General features: G+C 36.2%; 1 protein-coding gene and 1 long non-coding RNA gene across 11 annotated transcripts in view; one reads left to right on the top strand and one right to left on the bottom strand.

Moving 5' to 3' along the window:
• TANC2 (tetratricopeptide repeat, ankyrin repeat and coiled-coil containing 2) overlaps positions 1–25,431 on the bottom strand; it is a 471,789-nt gene that overhangs the window by 273,379 nt on the left and 172,979 nt on the right. For 5 of the 9 annotated variants that reach the window (XM_017950844.3, XM_031657665.1, XM_031657667.1 and 2 more), the window contains one exon: positions 3,841–3,951. The exons of the other annotated variants lie outside the window; for them this stretch is intronic. In XM_017950844.3, the coding sequence (XP_017806333.1) occupies positions 3,841–3,951 (111 nt within the window). The remainder of the gene's footprint in view (positions 1–3,840; positions 3,952–25,431) is intronic. 9 annotated transcript variants of the gene reach the window in all.
• LOC108582688 lies at positions 1,534–23,806 on the top strand. 2 transcript variants are annotated; one of them, XR_001896456.3, is made up of 3 exons: positions 1,534–1,725; positions 17,240–17,392; positions 23,233–23,806. It is a non-coding gene; the product is annotated as an uncharacterized LOC108582688 (long non-coding RNA). The 2 variants fall into 2 exon arrangements; XR_004179478.1 differs by having other exon boundaries at positions 1,534–1,736.

The following is a 25,431-nucleotide window of genomic DNA, read 5'->3' as shown; positions in this document are numbered from 1 at the left end:
CACAGCTAGTAGGTGGAAGAGAAAAAAATTAAACCTAGATCTAAACTCCAGAACATAAGCTCTTATTCACTAATACATGCCTGATGCCCAAGAAAGAAAATTAAAACCACCTGTAATGCCACCAACCAGATATAACCTCTGCTAACTAACATTATCTCACACCAATCCTACTCTAATTTTCCAACAATTCAAAGTCTCCCCTCCTTAGGCAACCAGTGGTACGGTTTGGTGTATTCTTCTAGAAATTTTTTCCTATGAATATATATTCATGTATCTATATAAAAGCATAATTTGTTAAATTATAGAAATAATATTGCTGTGACAGGAGACTGAGGCACGTAAAAGTTAAGTGACATGCTCCAGACCGTAAGACTCATCAGAGAAAAATCAGAACTGAAATGCAATAGGACACATTTAATTAAAAATGACTCTAAACCTTTAAGTATTTTTTCTGATTAAGACCTTGTCTTATACCTTAGGATCATCACTACAAAAATAATAAAATCAACTAACATTTATGAGCACAGACTATGAGCCAAGCATTTTTCTAAGTGCTTTATATATATTAAACTGATTTAAAATCATCTCCATTTTTACAGATGAAAGAACAGGTAGAAAGGTTAAGTGACTTGCCCCAAATCACACACCTAATAAGTAATACTTTAGATAGAAAAGTGATAGAGTATAGGATGAATCTATTCTCTTATTTTGGAAATTGCTTTACTGACATCACTAACAGTTGGTTACCCTTTTTCATAAAAATAGAATATGACTGTATCTCATACTTAACTGAATTTTCTGCTTTTAAATCTAAGGACAGTAAGGAATGCTCATAGAATTTACATAGTAACAGGATTAGAGGGCAATATAGTTTTGAACTATATTGTGTCCCTTTCAAGAGTTGAACAATAAATCCTGCTTGTGACCCTAGACAAATCACTTGAATTCTCTAGATCTTAGTTTCCCCACTGTGAGACAATTAACACACACAACTCCCAGAACATCCCCTCTATTCTGGTAGTTTACTTAATACCATCGATTATCTCCACAGTTGTAGCTGCAGAACCAAAACATACTGTTTGCTTGTATTTTTCCCACATATTTTGCATACAACAAATGTAACTTGAGGAATACTAAAACTTTAATGAGATATTATAGAAGATAATGCTATATAATGAATCACTCAATTTAATATTTCGGCTCAACAGCTATATTCCAGAGTAGCTTCCCCTACACTTTTAGACTTAACCATCAATGAATTGGCTTGGTTTGATCCACAATTTCCTTTTACATGTAGAACGACACAGAAAAGTTAGACATGGGTACACAGATGTCAGGTACAAAAAGACATACCAAGAAAAACATATAGGTCCATTTCTCAGACACAAAAGTTTTATTCTTCCAACCTAAAATACAGGTACCAAAAGGTTTAAGTTTAAACACAGAAACAACACTGGCAGTTACTCCCCAGATATCAACAGTGGTAGAAGATGATTCTACCACTTTTTTTAGACTCGCAGCATTGTTCACTGAACCACTGAACAATGACTGTACAGTGAGCAGCCTGCAGCAGCCCTGTAACCCAATTGGTTCTCAAAGCATAGAATCTCAAACGGCAGCTTCCGCATGATCTGAGATTTTGTTAGAAATGCAAATTCTTGACCCACTCCAGACCACTGAGTAAGAAATTCTGGGGGCCCATCAATCTGCATTTGGACAAATCAGGTAATTCTGAGGTAAATTAAAATTTGAAAACCACTGCTCTAACTTTCAGTTTGTGATTGTTGTCTCTGTGAGACAGAGTATTTTCCTAAATTTTCAGGTGATAATGAGTAAAGCAGGCAGACAAGAAGGTATCAGAACACTAGTAGCCTTAACTGTATTACTCCGTATCAATGTACAATAAAATATCATCAGTGGTGTTAGTATATCCTATGTGAAAGAAATTCAAAAATTAAGTATTATTTTACTTTCTAGTACTAAAATTTGCATGAAAAAATGCAAAATCTGTTTGTTTTGTGAGTACACTCATCAATTCATTTGGTTATTGTTAATTTTTGATACTATGTAGAGATAATAGCTTCAGCCCTCAGGTTACCATTCTTATCTTGGTAGAAACTAATTTTCAGAGCACCTAATAACTTGATTAGAAAAGAGCAAATCGCCGTAAAGTTTCCATGCTTTAAAATTGTTTCAGATAAGAAAAGGAAAGATGTTTTTTAGCAGCACTTTGATATTGTGTTTTAATCTCTTCCTCGCTTTCTAAAAATCATAACCGAGCTTTAGTTTGGTTTAATCCTAATTCAACAAAGAATTCATGCCTGTGGAAAATATACATAAATAATCACCTGAATAAGACTTTAGCTTTAGATTAGATTAAGGATGTCAGATGGGCAATCAGGAAGTGAAAGATTAGGCCCTCATGACAGTCATTCTGACTTGCAAATCTGGAAAAGAAAAGGCCTCTGATAGGGTTTTCCTTCTAAAACTCAAGAAAGGGACAGAAAATTAGCACACTTATTTTACTTTATAACACTAAAATTTGCATGAAGAAATGCAAAGTATAATATTCCATTGCCCAAGAAGCGTGACAGTACCTCAAAACATGAAAGATTCTTCTAATTGTGTGCTACAGTACCATTTAAAGAGCTATTTTGTTCCTTTTGGAAACAGAAAAGCTGGTTCCTAATACAAAACTGTGATTGATTTAGAAAAGAATGGTTATCTATAAGAGTGGATGAAGCCAGTTCAATACCCGGAAGGAAAGCAAAATCCCCAAGGTCTTTCAATATTCAAAATTGACTCACAAAATGAAACGTCTCTCATTTTATGACATTTGGCCCAAGTTTCCTCCTACTGTTTTGTTTTTTGTTTAACCATGTCTTATCTGGCTTCGAAGGTATATTATACTGACATTTCAGATCACAGCTACTGATACTCTCCCCAGAACTAGGAATCATTTTACTCTGCTGACCCCTCATGCTGTAAATATGTAGTAGTTGTATTCACTGTGGTTTAACATCAATTTTAATGAGCAGGAATAAACAAAAGACCTAAAACCAAGTCTTCCAAGGTCCTTTACTAATGCTCTAATCTGTATACTCAGCTAGAGCTGTGAACATTTCTGACACAGCTCTATAGACTCACTGTAGAGAGAGTGTAAAGGATGTTGCCAGGCAACTTATCTAAGTTTGAAAGAATCTAAGCATTGATAATGAGTCTTTCTCAGTTTGGCTCCCACACAAGAAGGGTTTTAGTGAACTCCCACATGTGTTTACAAGCCATTCACAAGAGGTATTTCTAAAAGTGAGTATCTGTATCCAAAAGGAGTCCATCTCGGAAACCTATATTTCTTTTCTAATTCGAGTTTAATGTTTCCAGCATCACAAGTATTTTCTATAACCATCCAGAAATCCAACAGGAATTAGGTATAAAGGTTGTATGCAAAAGTGTTGCACACAACACTTTTGTGTCTAGTGTTGAATGAATATTCTTATTCACATTTTCAACATTCCTGTTTGCACATGGCCACAGCAAAATTTCTCCAAGTATCTCAAATCACAAAAGTAACCCTACTTACCTAAAGCTACTTATCTACCATAATTATTTTAATTCTTTTGAAAATTACCTTTGATATTATTTTCAATACTTACTCTCATTATTGTATTAAAGTCAAAACAGGGCATTCAGTAAAAACTATGTTCTATTAAGAAGAATAGGCAATCAGTTGCAAAAGAGGTAACATGTTTTTATGAGTAGTATACATGCAAAATACTGCTCTGCTGGATGGGCCTGATCCAGTTCTCCCTCTTTCAAAGCAGACACTGCATGCATGCTTACCAGGGCAGTATGCATCCACGTCCAGTTTCTGAGCTGAAGTGAGGGTTGGTGAGCCAAGCTCGGATTCTGGAATTCGTGGGCTCTCAACAAACTTTGCCTTCCTCAGAGGGGCTAAGAACAAAAAGAGAGAGAGAGCGAGCAAGAGACAGAGAGAGCAAGAGAGAAAGAAGGAGAAAGGAAAGGAGAAAGAAAAAGGAAAGAGAAACAGGGAAAGAGAAGGAAAAAGGGAAAGAGAGAAACACAGAGGGGTCATGAGTAAGGGGAACAGCAGGCAACAGATGGAAGCACTTAAATGAACGACACACTCTGTCAGACTCAGATCAGGTTACCCTATTTTTTAAGCCAGAAGAAAAAAAAACTAACTAATTGCATTCTTCATAGAGGAGATGGGTCTTGTTAAAAGTCACTGAAAAATGGAAAAGCTAAAATCTAATACTCAAAACTATTAGTATAGATTGTGATTGTTACCTTTAGTTATTTTCCCTCTCTTTATAAAGCAAAGAGTTTTCTTACCTTGGCTTCTTTTGCCATTAAATACAGATACTAACTAAGGAAAGCACAGGACAACGTTTTAAGGTTTTGTTTATAATCACTGTAATCAAAAGGTTTTTGTTATCCAGAAATAACTACTCTAATACTCAGTCATGATAAATACCGTAAGTAGGATTAAATATAAGCCATCAGACCTAATCTACGTAGCTTAACAAGAAAATCAATTACCTTACTTCTCAGCTATTAATGTAAGAAGTCAAAACTAAATATTTTAGTTTTTAGTGGACTAAAATATTAACTAGGCCATGCTAGTCTGACACTAGAAGCTAAAGAGATGTGATTTAGTTACCAATTTAATTATGAGGCCTATAGAATATTAATACCTCATGCCATGGAATCCATTCATTCTTGTAATGAATAAAGTATAACTCATAAATTGAAAGTTTTACTTATTGAAAGTATGTATACATTTTATTTACTAATTTTTAGGATGAAAAATTCAGGAACGCTATTGATATACATTCGAATAATCAGTTATTTTGAAAGTTAAAATATGAGGACTGCTTAGGTGCTTTCAAACTGAGTTCTATTAAATAAACTATAATAGGGTGACAGTGCTTAGCACAGCACTGGCACAAAAGTATTAGCTGAATCTGAAATTGATTTGTTTGTATTATATATTAGTGTAATAACCATAGGTGGCCAAGACATGTGAGTGTCTAAGATCACATTACTTTTTTCAAAAGTTTCTGCATGTTCTTCAAAATCCTCATCCATTACTGACCCACAAGAGATTCTACATTATTCCTAAAAGACCCTGTAAAAAGTAATATACAACTCTGCCATACAATGGCCAGAAATCTCCTTCATTTTCTTTGAAGGATAAAAATGAAGTATTAAAAGAATATAGAAACTATTTTCAAAATGTGCCAATTTCAAAACCAACAGACAACTAAGTCACACTTTAGACCTTAGGGTATGTATATTTAAAGCGTATGTTAAAAAATAATAATAAAGCCTGTTACTGTCTCCATGGCAACAAAGGCCTAACATTAAGAGTCCTAACAGTATGGTTCTGTCAAAAGCAAACTTTGGAATAGCAGACCTCTCACCTCTGCTATGAGTGTGAGACTTGAGCCTGTTTTTAAAAATCATTATTACAAATAAAGATCTCAAGTGATTTATATGTATATATGCAGGCTACTAATAGCCAGTATTAGAATCTCTTTCATTGTAATTTCACCAACAGATTTAAAAATAATGAAACAGTTTATTCAATACTGCTTGGTATAGGAAAAATGATTATACAGTAATTTAATCCTTAAAGCTCTTAAGTCCTTCGCTAGAATTTTATTAAAGCATTGCCATGGCATCAGAGCAACTGTTTTACCTGCTGAGTTCTGACAAAGACAGCACAGGTCCCTGCTCAAGGGACTCTATATATCTTAAAATCTTAAAAACATTTTTTTAAATAATGAAATTTAGGGCTAGCAGACAGACCAGAAATTTAGGGTAGAAATATAAGAAAAAAATTGAAGGATGGCAGGAGAACTTAAGGGAGGTATGAGGAGTGTACAAGAATTATGATATGAAATCAAGGGAAAAGATCAGGGTTCTAGAGATCATACAGAAAAAAGGAAATAGCTGTAGACTGTGAAGGCAGTACGGACTATATGGTGTTAATTAGAAGTTAAATAGATCTGGGAAAAAAAATAAAGCCTCTTACTAAAATATACACTTTTCCAGCAAAGAGAGTTATTTTAGATCTATGAAGCTCAATGTATACCAACTTCTTTATTTTCCCTTCTCAGGAAATTCCAACTGAGGTTATCTTTATAGCTCACAGGAGACATCTAATTCTTTCTTCTATCTACTCTTCACCTCCTCCCTCATCCATGGGTTACTGTGCATGTCTAATAATAAAGTTAAACTACTTTATAAGGTAGATGATAATGGAGTTCTCATCCAAGTCAAAGAAAACCAGTGTCATTTGTAAGTCAAACACAGGAGGAACAATCACAGATATGATAAGTTGAACAATAGTCATAATATTGTTTGGTGGAGAACATAAAAGGGCAAGTTGGAAGATGGGGCATAATATTTTACCTGGAAGCCTGGAATTTCAATCTGTTTCATTGTAAAAAAAATGGTACATAAGATGATTCATATGAGTAAGAGAATTCCACATTAAAAGGCTTTCTCTGATAGTTAAAAAGAAGAAAGAAAGGGGTTGAGATGAGATGGGTAGGAATAATCTAAAGCCCAAACTTGGCATTTTATTGTGATGTAAGAGATAACAGAAACTACCGCACAAAGAAGTGATTGGAACTGACACTGGGAACATCGACTCTTATGCCCTCAACGACTTAAGTTACAGAATCTGGCAGAGGTTGAGCGCATGAACGCATATCAGCTTAGAGGTTAAGTACAGTGATCTGAAAAATCTAGGTCTTGATTCTAGCATATATTAATAGTAAGAAATTGGGCAAGTTATTTAGCCTTACCAAGTCTCAGTTTCCTAATAAAGTCATAGTATTGTTATGAGGCTTAACTAATTCCAAACATGTATAAGTATTTAAGCACAGTGCTTGGATACAGTGATACAGCTCACCTATTAAGTTTATTAATACATGGACTAATGAGGGCTATGGCTACAGAAAATGAAGTAAGAAAGTAGTTTCAGACATACTATAGAGGCAGCATAACATGGTAGCACATTAGTGAGGAGTTTGAGAGTGCAGGAATTAAGGGTAAGGGCTCTGACACCAGAAAGCTTACATTAGATTCCCATTTCATTCATTTTTTCTCCTAGCTGTAAGAACCTTTCTGTGTCTGTTTCCTTTCATCAGTTATTTTGGGCTAATAACATCAAAGACAATTTGTGAGGGTATTAAGTCAAACAAAATCCTCAAAACAGTACCTAGCCCAGAATAAATGCTCTAAAAAATTAGCTGTTATTATTTGTTTTTGCTGTTGTCATCATTGTCATCACAGATTCAGCATGATTTGGAGTCTGAACTGTGAATATATGTTGAGGCATGGGGGTAGTAAAACAAAGATGTCTAAGGGGATGAGAACAGTGATATCACCAATTACTTTTTAATTGAGAAGGGAATCATGTTGAAGAAAATACAATATGTTATGCCTTAGCAGAGTATCCAAATCAAAATGGTCTAAGTTAGACAACAATAAATATGTGATACAGAATGGAAGTTAAAACAGTATTCTTTAGATCACGGGTTCACAAAATGTGGTGCCTGGACCAGCAGTATAATATTACCTGGGAATTTGTCAGAAATGCAAATGATCAGGCCCCACCCCAGATAAGCTGAATCAGACACTCTGGAAGGTGGGGGCCCAGCAATCTGTATTCAGCAAGCCCTGCAGGTGATCGTACGGCACACTGAAGTTTGTGAACACTGGATTAGAAAATCTACAATCACCACATGCAAGCTGCTCATTAAGAGAATTTTCTTAAGAAAAAAGCTGTAATGAAATACAAATCAAGGCCTCATCTGTGATAGTATCAACATGTGTGGTAAAGTTAGAATTTCTTTTCTTTTTTTTTTTTTTTGTGAGACAGGATCTGGCTCTGTCACCCAGGCTAAAGTGCAGTGGTGTGATCTCAGGTCACTGCAACATGCAACCTCCTCCTCCCAGGCTCAAGGGATTCTCCCACCTCAGCCTTCCGAGTAGCTGGGACCACAGGCATGTGCTACCATGCTTGGGTAATTTTCGTTATTTTTTTTTTTTTTTGGTAGAGACAGGGTTTTGCCATGTTGCCCAGGCTGGTCTGAAACTCCTTGGGCTCAAAAGATTTGCCCGCCTCAGGATCCCAAAGTGCTGGGATTACAGGCATGAGCCACCCACGCCTGGCTATTAGAATTTCTTTTCAGTCATTCTTTTACCAGTTTAACTCTTGTGTTGTGGATGTTTCTGTTGCTGTTTTTTAAAGAGTCCTAAGTTATAAAGTATTAACCATATGGGTCTATTTTGAAGTAATAACAATACTGTCTATACTCACTAATTCTTCCCATGATCACTTGGGAGGCAAGTGGTTGAGGGAGGATAAGAGCAATCAGATTCATCACACAGGAATGCTAATGGTGAAAGAGAAAATCCACCTATTGAGGTTCCTCTGTATACTGGAATGCTATAGATAATGTTGAAGCATATCTAGTTCAAACAAATATAAGGCCATTAAAAAAAGAATTTTAAATAATTACTGAGGTATATGTCTTTAGTAACGGTTTCATAGCAGAAGGGATTTTTTAGGAGGAAACTGGCAGAAGACTCAAATAAGAATATACTGAGAGAACAGTATAGAGGCAGACCAAATGAAAGCAAAGATCAAGAAAATATAAAATGAAAGATAAATATACAGATAGGCAGAACAATAAAAATATCAAGAAAGTATTTTCACAAAGTTGGATTTGAGATTATAAAGTACATTTAGTAAAGTTAACCTACAGATAACTTAATAAACATTAACTGTCCAATGTGGTAGGAAAATAAAAATTTTTGTGTAGGTAAGAAAAAGAAATACAAGGCATCCAAAGTAGAAAGGAAGAAGTAAAATTATCTGTTTGCAGAAGACAACATATATGTAGAAAACCCTAAAGACTCCAGAAAAATACCTGCTGGAACTAATAAACAAATTCGGTAAAGTTGCAGGATACATAATCAACTCACAAAAATTAGTTGTATTTCTATACACTAACAATGAACAATCTGAGAAAAAAAAAAACCTAAGGAGATAGTTCAATTTAAAATAGCAACAACAAAAAAATAAAATATGTAGACATAAACTTAACCAAGGAAGCAAAAGACTTGTGCACCGAAAACTATAAAACAGTGCTGAAAGAAATGAAAGAAGGTACAAATAAATGAAAAGGCATCCATTCTTCACGGACTGGGGGACAATATTAAGATGGTATACCACCCAAGTGATCTATAGATTTAATGCAATCCCTGCCAAAATCGCAACGACTTTCAATGACTTTTTTTTTTTTTTTTCCCAGAAATAGAAACATCCATCTTAAAATTCATGTGAAATCTCAAGGGAACCTCAATAGTCAAAACAATCTTGAAAAAAATAATAAACTTGGATTTCTCATACTTTTTGATTTCAAAACTTAATACAAAGCTATAGTAGTCTAAACAGTATGGTACTGGCATAAAGACAGACATACAGACCAATGGAATAGAAAAGGCTGGCCAGAAATAAACTGTATCATCAATAATTTTCGACAAGGGTATTAATACCATTTAGTAAGAAAAGGACAGTCTTTTCAACAAATGGTTTTGAGGAAACTGAATATGCAAAAGAGTGAGGTTAGATCCTTATCTTAAATCATATAAAAATTAACTCAAAATGGATCAAAGACGTAAAAATAAGAGCTAAAATTGTAAAACTCTTTGAAGCAACACAGAAAGAAAAGATTTGAACTACAGAATTGTAAAGAAGTAGAGAGAAACATTGAGAAATTTATCTGGAAAGAGAAAATTATATTTTAAAACATTTTAACAAAGCTTTCATATGCAGAATCTTATAACACTTTAGTTCCTAAACATTTACTAGAAAATAAACCTTTGAATACCATGAATTTTCTGCAGTGGGAGTGGGAAAGAAGGGTAGAAGGAGAGATAGTGTTTGTGTCATTCTTTATTTCCTTCTTATTAACCCCAGATCTCTGTTAGGTTTAAAATCTGGAAATAGGTGGGAAGGGCATCCTTCTACCCTATCTAATGTGCTGATTAACTATTTCTCATGAATGTGCTTCAATGGTGACATAAGCAACATCTTGAAGAAAGGGGAAATGCAAGGAGATTTTCCCTGTTATTCATTTCCTGCAAAACGTGGGGGGAGGGGTGTCAAAAACAATAAATAAAAATAAAATAAAGCACAAAAAAAAAACAGAGAGAAGGAAAAACCAATAGAATTTGACATTTTGGCATAGGGTAGATAAAAGTGAAAAATGGCGAAGAGGAAAAAAATGATAATTCATATTTCCTGTTTTTTGAGGGAGAAAGTTAACTATGTAAAGAAAATGCAAATTGGGTGCTACATGAAATTTTCACATACAAAGAATGATAGTTTAAATTAAAATTATTTTGTTAGAAACCTGCATGTAACTATTTCTAAACCAATTCCATAAAACATGAGCTCTTCCCTTCCATTCAATGAATGCTACTGTGTCCTACCATGTGCACAGAGCAGTAAGAAATGCTTCAGGGGATTCAAACATAATTAAGACAGTGGCCAGCCTAAAGGAACTTAATGATGGGGTAAGAGAGAAGAACAGCTATGATACAAACAGGAGAAAGCCAAGTGCCATGAAAATGGTACAAAACATAGGCTACACAATTTAAAGAGAAAAATGTATTGCAGATGCCTCCCAACTCATCAGAGTTTAATAAATGTTAATTTTCTATTAAAAATTGGAATTATAAGGTGATTTTAGGAAAACTGGTTTCAAAAGATCTATTAATTTCACTAATTTATCTTCTTTTAAAGTTTCATGAAGAATTTTATGGTTACAACAGTTGAAAAGTAACTGGAGAAAAACATGCTCACAGCTTATGTCTTTAAAAATTTGGAAAAGAACACATTGAACCCCAAATCAGGCAAAAAAACAAAACCATAAAGATGAAAGCAGAAATCAATGAAATAGCAAATAAACTTACTTGCTTTTCAGAGGAAAATGATGAAACTAGAATTTAATTCTTTGAAATGATAAAGAAAATAGAAAAAAACTTACTCTAGACTGACAAAGAGAAACAGCAAAGACATGAACTATCAAATTAGGAATAAAAATGGGGCCATCACTATTGACTCTGCAGAAATGTAAAGGACTATAAGAGCATATTAATAACAACTTTAAGCCAACAAATTTGATAACTTAGATGAAATGGGCAAATTCATAGAAAGACACAAATGATCAAAACTCATTCATTAGGACATGGAAAAATCTGAGTAGATTTATAACAAGTAAATAAATCGAATTAGTAATTAAACATCTTGCCACAAAAAAGTCCAGTCTCAGTTGTCACCACTGGTGAATCCTATCAACCTCAAGAAGAAATAGTAGCACTCCTTTACAAACTCTACCAGAAAATTAAGAAACAAGTTGCGACAGGAGCAAGTGACTTAGAAAATCAAGTTACTTCAGATATATGTGGCTAGACTTTATACCAACAGTGTTTAAGAAATCTGTAGTGATGTCTGGCTTATGAATTTAGTTTGTTCTTAGTTCAATCAATTAAAATAAATATTATCACACTTTGTCTTGTTTTAAAAATTAATGATACCATTTTAATGTTTATCAAGTAAAAAAGTTTAAAAACTTCTTCCAATATTACATCTATAGATGATAGTTTTCTTAAAGAGCTTTATACAAACTTTTAATTTTGCTCTGATCTTCTTTGGCACTCAAGGCAGAATTAAATGTAACATTTTTTTTCAGATGAGTATTTCAATGGTAGAGAAAACATCCCTAAATTTTGTTTTAGAAAGACCAATGAAATGGGATCATTCTGTTGGGTCCTATAGATGGCCTATTTTTTTACTGATGCAAAACATCTTGCTAGAGCTCAATTCTAATGTGAGGTACACAGCGCTAAAAACAACTACCTCACTTTCAAAAAAAGCTATGTAACAACAAATAAAATAACATCATTTGTGTAACAGTTTATTTTATACTTTTTTTTTTTTTTTTCTTGAGACAGAGTCTCGCTCTGTCACCCAGGCTGGAGTGCAGTGGCACAGTCTCGGCTCACTGTAGCCTCCACCTTCTGGGTTCATGCAATTCTCCTGCCTCAGCCTCTGGAGTAGCTGGGATTACAGCTGTGCACCACCATGCCTGGCTAATTTGTGTGTGTGTGTGTGTGTGTGTGTGTGTTTTTCCAGTAGAAACGGGTTTTGGCATGTTGGCCAGGCTGGTCTTGAACTCCTGACCTCGAGTGATCCGCACACACTGGCCTCCCAAAGTGCTGGGATTGCAGGCATGAGCCACCGCGCCCATTCTATTTTATACTTTTATTTAAATTTTTACCTAAGCTCATTCCACCTTTGTAATTTTTCTATGTAAAATACATTAATCCTGTTTTGCAGATGGGAAAACAGAATCACAAGATCTCTTGTCCAAGATCACAGTAATTAAGTGGTAGATTACAGATACATATCCTGATATTTTGATTTCAAATATTATATTATTTCATTTATAATACTGTTCCTGGGCGGGCATGGTGGCTTGCGCCTGTAATCCCAGCACTTTGGGAGGCCAAGGCAGGTGAATCAGTTGAGGTCAGGAGTTCGAGACCAGCCTGGCCAACATGGCGAAACCCCATCTCTACTAAAAATACACAAATTAGCCAGGTGTGGTGGCATGAGCCTGCAGTCCCAACTACTCGGAAGGCTGAGGCAGGAGAATTGCTAGAACCTGGGAAGCAGAGGATGCAATGAGCCAAGATGGTGCCTCTGCACTCAGCCTGGGCAACAAAGCGAGACTCTGTCTCGAAAACAAAAAACTGTTCCTGAAGGTATGGGACTGATTTTAGGATGTAAAAGATGATTTAAAATCATCCATAAAGGCCGGGCGCGGTGGCTCAAGCCTGTAATCCCGGCACTTTGGGAGGCGAGGCAGGCCGGATCCGCGAGGTCAGGGAGATCGGGGCTTGATCCTGGCCGCGGTGAAACCCGTCTCTACTAAAAATACAGAAAAATTAGCGGGCGAGGTGGCGAGCCTGTAGTCCCAGCTACTCGGGAGCCTGAGGCAGGAGAATGGCGTGAACCCGAGAGGCCCAGCGGGGAGCTTGCAGTGAGCAGTCCCAGCGCCCTGCACTTCCAGCAGGGGCACAGGCAAGACTCCGTCCTCAAAAACAAAAAACATCCATAAAAATGGCAGTAAATAGCAATGAATTACGTAGCACAGTGGGCATTACTAGTGCCCACCAATATCCTGGTCTCCATTCCCTTCTAGGCAGAGGGGTGACTACAATTACCAGCTGTAGTGCAGTTTAGAAAAGACTAGTTTGGGCCAATGAAATGAAAACAGAAGTGACATAGTCCCTGCATGATTCTACAATATGTCTCTTTCTCTGACAGAAAAATCACGATGAAAGTCTCATGTTGAGATAGTGAAACTACAAGACTGAAGCAGCAATAAAGGACAGCTGCCCTGGAGAGTTGCCAACGTTTGCTGGATGAATTAGAAATCAACATTTGTTGTATGAATCTGCTGCCATTTTAAAGATGGTTTATTATGGCAATATAGTCTAGCCTATTCCGACTAATGAAATTACTACAAAGTTACTCTTTTCAATTATCTGTCAATCCTTCTGAATAGGTCAAGAAGAAAATTTTAATGTGCAGCTAGTATCAGCTAATCCTCCTTTTTAACAAAGAGAGCTGAGCTTCAGAATCATTTGAAGGCTTAAGTAGCCAGACTAATGTTCTAGTTAATCTTCTAGTTATGTTCATGATATTGATTTTCTAGTTTGACTAGTAATATAAAGTTTCTTTCAAAGTAAATTAAGCAAAAGCATGAAATTCCAAGAAAACAGTAGGTTAAACAAAGAGTAGTTATAACCAGGTGGGGCAAAAATCATGGAAATCCTATACCAAATGAATGAAATTAAGAAACAGTGCAGGTACCACATGTATTTCTTTCTCTCTTGAGACAGGGTCTTGCTCTGTCACCCTGGTTGAAGTGCAGTGGTATGATCACAGCTCGCTGCAGCCTTGATCTTCTGGGATCAAGTGATCCTCCTCCCTCTGCCTTCTGAGTAGCTGGCGTTACAGGCGCATGCCACCACGCAATTTTTTTTTTTTTTTTTGAGACGGAGTCTCGCTCTGTAGCCCAGGCTGGAGTGCAGTGGCCGGATCTCAGCTCACTGCAAGCTCCGCCTCCCGGGTTTACGCCATTCTCCTGCCTCAGCCTTCCCGAGTAGCTGGGACTACAAGCGCCCGCCACCGCGCCCGGCTAGTTTTTTTTTTTGTATTTTTTAGTAGAGACGGGGTTTCACCATGTTAGCCAGGATGGTCTCGATCTCCTGACCTCGTGATCCGCCCGTCTCGGCCTCCCAAAGTGCTGGGATTACAGGCTTGAGCCACCGCGCCCGGCCACCACCACGCAATTTTAAAAAATATTTTGTAGAGACAGGGTCTCACTATGTTTCCCAGGCTGATCTCAAACTTCTTGCTTCAAGCAATCCTCCTCAGCCTCCCAAAGCGCTAGGATTATAGGCATGAACCACCACGCCCAGTGGCCAAACTCTATTTCATCGTACACAGTCTGGCTCTGTCACCCAGGCTAGAATGCAGTGGTGCGATTTCGGCTCACTGCAACCTTCACCTCCCAGGATCAAACAAGTAGCGGGACTACAGGCCTGTGCCACCATGCCTGACTAATTTTTTTGTATTTTTAGTAGAGATGAGGTTTTGTCATGTTGGCCAGGATGGTCTGGAATTCCTGAGCTCAAGCAATTGCCCACTTCTGCCTCCCAAAGTGCTGGGAATACAGCAGTGAGCCACTGCACCCAGCCAAACTCTATTTCAATACAGCAACTTGACTTAATTATCCATTTTCTATCTAGTTTGTGTTGAGTTGTGAGCAAAACATTTAGGCAACTGTATTTAAGTTGGTGTTCAGTATGAAGGACAGAAGTGGCAAAATATTTTCAGATTAACAATAACAATCTATTAGAGTCATGACTGGAATACTGGTTAGATAATAAGAGAATTGGGAGATAGCAAGTATAAACAGAGAAAATAATAAGTTAAAAAAAGACTTCTCATATGAACAGACTTATAATCATATGAGCAATCTAGTCATTTGATGAGATAGATAATCAGAGCAGTCTCCTCTTAAAATTTTTTTGCCATCTTTCCCGAAGGGCCAATCCAGTTCTCTATACTTTTAATAGCCTTTAATTCCACGGATGGCATAGTCAGAGGTCAAAAGTGAAGACAGGAAGCACAGACTGAATCTGTGTGTGGTACACACGTGTAATCGGTGAAGAACCTACGTCCATGGTTACAATGCAGCTTCCTAACTTAGACAAGTGTGGTATGTCAATACAGAAAAGCTGTAGTTACTGTATTAAAGTGAGAGTAAATCATGAGGTCATTCTTGAAAGCTTTAGAGTGGGTTCTCACTCAAAGTTTCTAAATTGTGTTACCACACTTCAAAATACATGAAGGATTTTATCATGACCAAACCTGGCACAGAAAGAAAAATCTTTTAAAAATATGTCTCTGATCATTAAGAAAGAGAAAGGGAAAGATAGGTAAGATGGTGAAGGAGACGTATTTCATTTCAGAGGACAGAAGAAGAATACAGATTAACAAGGAGGGACAGGATACGCAAGGACACAGCCTAAAGTAGCCCTCCCAACAACAGTCCAAACAGAACAAGAGCTAGCACTAGATGCAAAAGGAAGAAAGCAATGTTTTCATCTTAATGAACTGTTTGAGAAAGACTGAAGTTTCTCAAGCTCAATTTCAGCCTCTGTATTTATAAAAATTATGGTTCTCTCACATAGATATATCACTATAGTTATAGTACAATCATGTTTTCTACTTGTATTAGTCAGGGTAGGCCAAGAGCTGAAACAAACAACTTTATCTCAGTAGCCTAATACAACAGATTTCTCATTCAATATGCGTATTCAGTAGGAAGCTTCTTTCTATAATGTAGTTCCAACAGTATCTTACAGCCCCCGAGTTCTCTGTTGGATTCTCTGCATCCAGAGATGCAGGGGGTGGGAAAGGGAAGGGATGAATTGCACATGTAAAGTTTCTGAACTCTGCGAAATGTCTGGAACTGGAACACATTGTTTCCAATCATACATCATTCAAGCTCAGTCATATGACAGACATACGTAAGTGCAAGGAAAGCTGGGAGACGCAGTTATATGCAGTTTACCTATATGCCCAGGAAAAAGGGGGAAGAGGTTTTATAAAAACATAGTATTCTTTGCCATACTCTATATAATACCTTGGACATTCATAAAAATGAGATGCAGAGCTAATAAAGCAGCAGACCCTGTATTAAATTTAGCCCTCTTTCTTTCAAATGGGCTGGATATACATCATCAGGACCTAAGACAGACCTAAATTTATGTGTTTATTTCCCAACTTTTTCATCAAATACAATGCTTTATATTACAATGCCCGGAATAGTATCTGGCATATGATAGCTGGTTAATGATTATTTGTTAATTGAGTAGTATAGAGAATCAAAGCAAAGACAGACATTACAAATAAGAGTTTTACTATATAAAGTGAGTCTTAAAAAGTGCTCATGGATAAAACAAATCTTTGTCACCTGAGAGACACAGAGAGGCTTTCATGAAACAAACAGATTATATAAACTATCTTCATTACAATGACTATAATCATTTAATTTCTAGCTTTAATGACTGGATTCTTTTCTATAAAAGATACCCAACAAAATACACTGAGAACAAAGATGAATTACAAGGGAAACACATTTGAAAAGAAAAGACACTTTAGCTGTGTACTGGCTCTTCCACATTGAGGGATATTTGAAGGATACATCACAAAAGAAATCAACAACCTCTTTATTCCTAACTTTTAACAGTCAGACCAAGTAGCTGGTTCCTGGTCCTCCAAAGCAGGTAAGTCAACTGTGGATCAGTTTGTCCTTCTGAACTTGTTTTTAAGCTCTATTTAGGCAGGTCTGGAGTAACTTTTTACTCCGAGGCTAGTTTAGCCTTACTACTAATGTGTGCTCTTACTTGGATCCCTACTGAATGCTCCAGGTTTTTAATAAGATCTTTCCAGTCAGAATGAGAAAGAATAAAAAATAAAAAATTTCCCATTCCTGTTTGGGCTCTAGGAATTGTTCAGTTCAAAACTCCCTGGTATTTATTCTTTCTCTAGCCTCGTGGAGTCTCATTGCACATCTCTGCAACTCGGTATTAAAGATGCAAAAGGACCCCTCCGCAGAGTTCTGTAGTTGTCTCGGATTAGCTCCCTGTTCTTGGGTACTCTGTAACTTCTGGTTGCCCTTGCCGCCTCAATCTCTAAGATTCGGTAAGACTGTCATTCTCTGCTAGAGTTCTCCACAGTCAGAATACCTTTTGTCAGAAAGCAGGATCCACTGAGTTCTTGTCACTCTCCACCCATGCCCTTTCTCTCAGGGATCACATTACCATGCTGTCAGTTATCCAATATCTGAAAACAGTTGTTTCCAGTGGGAAGGCAAGTTCATTACTGGTAAATTCATCATAGTGGGAAGAAGCCTCTCATTGTTATTTTAATTTGCATTTTCTATATGTTTATTATTCAGAATGTGGCTGACAAAAGGTAGAGCCTTTGTCTGTTTTATATACTGCTATATCCTTAGTACTGCCTATAATAGTGCCAGGCACAGAGCAAGTTCTCTATTACTTGTTGAATGAATTAACTAGTTTATATTTGTGTACATATTTATAGAGGTATAAGTGATCTGTTCATGTCCTTCACCTGTTTAGAACTTAAGGCCTAAGAAAACTGGTGATTCCCAGCTGTATCCAAGGTAACTCAGAATAAGTATGTTCTTCCCACACTATTTTCATGCAATTATGTTGTGCCACATAAAAGGATATGCCAGACACATTGATATATAGATAGAACACAGAAGCAATAAATATGGAGACAACATACTGATCCAAAGAAACAGTTACTCAAAAAATGACCACAATAACTTTTAGGATATTCCTACAGACATTACTTCAATGGGATTTTGAATAACTTAAAGAAATTCTCACTTCAAGAAGAAATTGAGATTTATATCTTCATTTATCTGTAAATGTTTATCTTATTATAAGGAAACAGGCAAATTACTATGGCCTGCACCTGTTGTAAATGACATCTCTTCACAGCAGTGAATAGCAAAACTCAGTGTATGAGATAAAATAAGGCAGTGTAAATTTCAATTACCTATTTTATTATTTTTGCATATACAAATCAATAATCTGAGCTCAGAAAAGCCTTTTAAATGTGATAACCTGAAACACAATACTCAAATGCCAATAAGTTTAACGTTATTAGGTTTGATTTCCATACATCTATACATCTAAAGAGCACTAGGTTTTTGACAATATAAAAAGGAGTTCCAAATTTCAAAGTCTGGATATATTGGCTAATACATGATTACTGGCTTCTGATATAAGCAATTCTAACTATTTGTCCGACCAACTTCTGAGTTTTAAAGTAGCTATGATAAATAACTCCACTAAAATGTAAGATATTATATAAACATGGTTCATCATAGGAAAGTTAAAACATGTAAGAGAAAATAGTGTAAATAAAATTTACCAGAAATCCTACCTCTGTTAAAATTTTGTAGTATATGGCCTTCCTATTTTTAAATTTTATATAAAATATTACTGTCAACAAAGAACAGCTAAAAGTGATTGAAGACTTCTCTTTCAAATGTATAGCTTTTGAAAGGAATATTGAGATCCTAAAGTGGCAAGGAAATTCACCGATCAACGTTTTATGAGTTGCATCACTATTATTAAGATGAATATTAGCACTGTCTTTTGGTGTTGAGTAACTCTCACCTTCTCAATAAATATCTCAAAATAGATTTTATTATATCTATTTACAAATTACAAAATAGATTTTATATATTTAACTTACATAACATATTTACAAATGCAATCTATGCAACAGTACATAACAGATAGTGATATGACTGTAAATTATGAGGTGAGATATTTTTGTGGGGTTTTTTGCTTTTTATTTTTAGCTAGGGTCTCACGCTGTCGCCCAAGCTGGTGCTGTGGCACAATCATGGTTCACTGCAGTCTTGACCTCCTGGGCTCAAGTAATCCTCCTATCTCAGCCTCCCAAGTAGCTGGGACCACAGGTGCATGCTACCACACCCAGCTAATGTTTAAATTTTAATGTTAAATTTTTTGTAGAGATGGGTCTCACTATGTTGCCCAGGCTGGTCTCAAACTCCTGGCCTCAAGCAACCCTCCTGCTTCGGCCTCCCAAATTGTTAGGTGTGGGCCACAGTAACATGTTAGATGTTCTTGTAAATGTTGTCAAAATTGTTAGTATGCCCCCCAAATTAGAAGAAAAAAATCTTTTCCAGTATCTTTCAAAATAGAAATATTACATATGTATTATCTTCTTTTATTTATCTTCTCTTATAGGATATTATCTTATCTTATAGGATAAAAGAAATTATAGGATAAAGTAAAAAACACAGTAACTGAAAGGAGGGGCTTTTAAGCAAGACTTGTGTTACATAGCCTATCACGCAGTCTTCAACAAATTATTTAACTTTTCCATGCTTGGATTCCTTGTCTTTAAAATGTGAGCCATAATCTGAGTTGCTCTGATAATTAAATGTAAAGCGTAAAATATAGGTAAGACTGAAAAAGAATTAGTATTTATTTTTCTTTGGAAATAGGCAGCTGAAGTATAATGCATTACTCAAGACCCACAGACCAAGCTACCCTGGAACAGAAAGTAAAATGTGGATCTTGGATTCATGATTTAGTGATAGTGTACACAACAGATGCTCTGTATACATCTTTAAGCTAAGTGGCCTATGTAATTATTACAATAATAATGTGCCACTCACCTCTCAAGGTTAAAGATTTAAATGAACATATTTCTCTAAAATTAGCATAGTGCCTTGCATATATAGTGTGCTCAATGCTAAGTGTTATTAGTATATAACGATCATGGTGGTGGGGGTGGTGATATGACACGCAATAGAGGAACATGGAGACATACCAACTAAATCATAAGAAGTTGGTCAGAATGTTTGGCATCTAGAGGGGATGAAAAATTACAAGTAATTTACTGATGCTTCTCACCTTGGTTATGTCTGTCTCTTTCCCCACATTCCCCCACAAGAAGGATAACTGCTATTTAATAGATGAAAGTCACTCCCTTGAGTGGAATACATATTATAACAGGATACTAGTACAAGTGCTTTTGCATATTTGACAGGGAAAAGTACAATATGTTGGATAAGAGGTGTTTACGTGAATGCTAGAAACCAGTTCCTTTTTGAATATTTTACCAACTATGATTTTAAATCATGCTAAGTTATATAATATTGGATTTATGATTCTGGTTTTATAAATCTGCAGTATAAATTCTACCCTTTCTATGTGTAGGAATCATTAAACTCTACTAGATTATAAACTCTTTGAAGGCAGGGGCTTTAGGAAAATCATCTCAGAATAGTGTTTTGAGAATAACATATAATGCACTCGCACTGCTGTTCTTACAATTTGCATTAGCTGTCAATAATGGCTGAAAATATGCTGACTAGGTAGAATTACATAAATTCCTTCAAAACATAGTTTTACATATAATAAAGAACTGACGGCAAAACAGACTTGGATTAGAAGTAAGCAAGTATATAACAGTGAGTCATCATTTACTGACAATTCCAAATTGAGTTCTCCATGGCAGACCCAAAAGATCTAGCATTAACAAAGAACACAAAAAGAATTATGGAAGGTTATTCCTTTTTTTTTTCTTTTACAAAACTTCAGGATAGTAAGCTGAAGAAGATCGTAGTCAATCAATGTGGGAGGTAAAAAACTACTGGCCAGGTGCAGTGGTTCACACCTGTAATCCCAGCACTGTGGGAGGCCGAGGCGGGTGGATCATGAGGTCAGGAGTTCGAGACCAGCCTGGCCAATATGGTGAAACCCGGTCTCTACTAAAAATACAAAAACTAGCCAGGCGTGGTGGTGCACGCCTGTGATCCCAGCTACTTGGGAGGCTGAGGCAGGAGAATCGCTTGAACCCAGAAGGTGAAGGTTGCAGTGAGCCGAGATTGCTCCACTGCTCTCCAATCTGGGAGATAGAGCGAGCCTCCATCTAAAACAAAACAAAACAAATCAAATCAAATCAAAACAAAACAAAACAAAACAAAACAAAAAACCTGTTACTAGTTGCATATATGTGAACACTGTGCCAGTACTGTAATAAAATTCTGTTTAAGGATAAATTAAAAACAAAGTAAGTCTTTGTCCCACAGACTAAAATGACTATTGAGGCATTTTCAAAGATTAAGTGTGAAGGCCAGTAACTTTCTGGCTTGTTGCTGGAATGTGCAGTTGCTACTAAGTCACAACACAGAATTATTAACAAGGTTAGTAATTCCAACCGTGAGTAAAGAATCGTATTTCTCTGACCTTACAATATTTGTCAGAAATTGCTATTATTTGTGAGAGGACCAGTTGCTTTTCAATCTCCCTAAAACCCTGGTATAATCTGGCTAGGAGAGAAGAGGGAAGATAAGATGATGATTAATTCCTGAGACAAACAGGGTATAGAAAGCTCTGGTGGAAGGAAAGTAAACCATGAAAAGAGAAAACCATGAAAAGAGAGCTAGCTGGAGGGACAGAACTAGCATTCTGCCAGAGAAGGCTTTGATTTAGGGGTAGAAGCAGGAATTTTCATTCGGGCTTTCCTTAAATACACAAAGGCATGAGATACTGTTTGCCTTACTCTTCTTGGTTGTATGGTAGTAAGAGGGTGTTCTATAAATACATAAAAAGCAGATGCTGATTTGGCTCAGAGGTCTTTCTTTTGTTGAGTTTTCATAAATCTCTTGCCACCTCTGGTTTTTAAACTAAATAAAACATATTGCTCTATTCATCATATTATTTTCTTTAAGATTTGGAAAAAAAAAAGATTCCAGTAGTAGGATAGAGGTGGAAGCAGTGCTGCAAAATATAGTAAAGAGGAATGGAAGCTAGAAAGCAAATCTCAAAAGAAAAAAATTGATACATTTTCCTTATGATTTCTGTCATTTTACTAATGTAACACTGTATGGTAAAGAGAAAAACAAAATTACATAAAACCTGGAACAACAAATGGTAAGGAGGAGAACAATAAAATCAAAGTTTTTATAAAATTTGGCACTAAAGCTAGATTTAAGCTGAATGTATGCACTCCAATGCATAAATATTTCTATGGCTAGAAACAAATAACTTTAGAAAGTTTCAGTATTTATGAAAGACAAAAATCTCAAAATCCTATTGAGGAGGTTCTGTTTCTGTATTCAATAGCTTTCAAATCTTGGTGGAACTCTGGAGCTCATGTAGGCTGACGAGTCTTACAGTGTGGCCTATAGACCAGCATCACCTGGAAACTTGTTCAAAGTGCAGGTTCTCAGGCCCCACACTAAAATGACTGTGTCAGAAACTCTGAGGGTGGGGCACAGCAATCTGTGTTTTAACAAGTCCTTTAAATAATATGAAATGATATTACTTTTAAACTTGAAAGTTGGTTGTGTTTACTTAAATATCCATTAATACCGAATATTTGGATCAGTCTTGTGATGAAAGCAAATTTACATTCCAACCTAAGCAACTGGTGTAATGTAGGAAAAAAAAAAAAAAAGTAATTGTTTTAAACAGTAAAAACGATGTGATATTTGGTAAGAAATGCATGTTTTATCCTCCCCCTCCCTTTTTTCCTGGGAGTGGAATGGGATTGTTCAGAAAGAAATGAAGATAACAACCAACGAGTAATTCCAACCTCTTTCTTTGCCCAGACCAGCTTTGATTTAACATCTGCAGCAGTATAGCCTCAGACTTTCTACACGACAAATTTTAAAGTCTAGATCTTATTATGATTGTTTATTTTAGTTGCAAACTGATGTAACAGTAATTACATTCTTCTTGCCATTAAATATTTTACTTTACGAAACTGTGCTGTGAACTTAAAAACCGTGGTGGAGAATCAGTCTTACATTTCTGTTGTTACACTACAACATAGTCCACAGTAATTTCCTTAGAGCTATTTTCTTTTAGGTAAACTCTATTTAGATACAATTCTTGAAAAACCTTTCCTGTGTTTCCATGCAGTGTTTTCCATCTTGTGATCTGCCTCATGTTTTTCAGTTTCAGCTCCCTGAATCTTCACTGATGCTGGCTGACTCTTGTAAACTCTGCTAAATTCACTTTCCCACAACTCTGAAGGAATAAAGTTAATGTGCTTTGTTTTTGGATTCCTGAAAAATAAAATGTTTATTATCCAGGGATTTTAGTGGTGTCTTTGCATATCAAGGTAAGATGTAATAAGGTATGTATATTTCCACAAGCAGCTCTAAATTTAGCGTTTTATACAGAATTCCAACTATACTCAATCACAGCTTTAAATTCTCAGGGGAGCCTCAAGGCAGAATAAACTACTATGCCCTTAATAAAGGATATGTATAATTGTGTAGTAGTAATAACCATAATAAAATTCTTTATAGATGCAATTATAATAAAGTTTAGGTTAGACTATGCCCCTTGAAATGTAAATACGCAGTAAACTAACAGATAAAGTGTCAACACTAACTCCTATTAGGAAAGGAATTCACAAAACAGCAAATAAAAGATAGTAAATTGGTTTTTTAATTTTTTTTTTCCTGTGAGATGGAGTCTCACTGCACTCCAGGCTGGAGTGCAGTGGTGCAATCTTGGCTCACTGCAACCTCTGTCTCCCAGGTTCAAGCGATTCTCCTGCCTCAGCCTCACAAGTAGCTGGGACTACTGGTGTGCACCACCATGCCTCCCAGATAATTTTTGTATTTTTAGCAGAGACAGGGTTGCACATGTTGGCCAGGCTGGTCTTAAATTCCTGACCTCAAGTGATCCGCCTGGCTCGGCTTCATAAAGTGCTGTGATTATAGTTGTGAGCCACTGAGTCCTGCCAAGTAAACTGTTTTATTGTGCTACCTAAGAAACAACAATAAAAATAATTACGATGAGAGAAACAATTAAGTTGGATACTGGAGAGGAAACAAATAGCCTTCCCAGCTTTCTTATTTTATAACTGTATAGATATATAAGATTACTATAAAGAAAACATAAGGTGGTGATTATAATTTATTTTTCTAATCTAACTGGACTCATCATTACAACATGTAAAATACTGCAGATATGAAGCCAACTTTCTTGCTCATAGTTGTTCTTATGTGTTTCTATGCATATGTGTACTTTAGTAAATCTATCACATACTTCTAGATAAGTTTTCAAAATTATTACATTATTAATAAAGATCACTTAAAAGTTCTGAATGTCTAACTACGAGCATACACAGATGATGTAAGTAATATTCAGTGCTCACCATACGCCATACATTGCTAAGCACTTGACATACACTGTTCATCTTCATAACATTCTTATGAGGTAGCTACTCTTGTTATGCACATTTTGTGAGAGGAAACTGAAACTTGGAAAATGTGAATAACATGTAAAAAACTCACACAGCTAGTAAGTGGTAATGCTGGAACCTGAGCCTTGTTTGTCTTACTACAAAGTCTAGGCACTGCTGGGCATGGTGCCTATATTCCCAGCACTTTGGAAGGCGGAGGCAGGAGGTCTGCTTGGGCCCAGGAGTTCACCACCAGACTGGAGTTCAATATCAGGCATCACAGTGAGACCTCATCTCTACGAAAATTAAAATTAAAAAAAAAAAAATCAGCCAGACACATGGTGTTGCGCCTATAGTCCCAGCTATTTGGGAGGCTGAGGTGGGAGGATCCCTGGAGATTGCGGCTGCAGTGTGAGCCATCCAGCCTGGGTGACAGAGCAAGAACCTGGCTCAAAAAAACAAACAAAAAACCCCACAAAGTCTGGCTACTTAACCACTTCTATAAACTGTCCTTAAGTATGCCAAGTGAACCAAGATGAACACAAGATTCTTTACACATAGCTCTCTAGTTTGAGAGGGCATTTAGTAGGCTCAACAGATAAGAATGACATGTTACTAAACACAAATTTCCACTCACAATTAAACTTGGACCTAAGTCATATACAGAGAAGACCATAATTCATAGGTCTATTCCACAAATTCTCCTGAGAATAATTTGTGGTTTTTCTCAGGATTTTCCCAAACTTGATCAGGGCTACTGAAAAATATGAAGGTAATATATACAGGAGGCCCTTTTAGCCTACATTGATAGGGACTAGTAGTGGATTGGTTTTTCTAAAATGTTACAAATGAGCAAAGAAAAAGTTGGTACATGTATTATACATTTTTCCTTAAAATATAAATGTACATTTATCAACCAAACTCTTGCTGTAAGGCCAAGGCCTTTCTGTTTGAATATG

Source organism: Papio anubis, chromosome 17 (genome assembly GCF_008728515.1).
Source record: "Papio anubis isolate 15944 chromosome 17, Panubis1.0, whole genome shotgun sequence".
NCBI lineage: Eukaryota > Metazoa > Chordata > Mammalia > Primates > Cercopithecidae > Papio > Papio anubis.
Note: the sequence above shows the minus strand (reverse complement) of the source record. Positions and strands in the feature narration are given on the sequence as shown.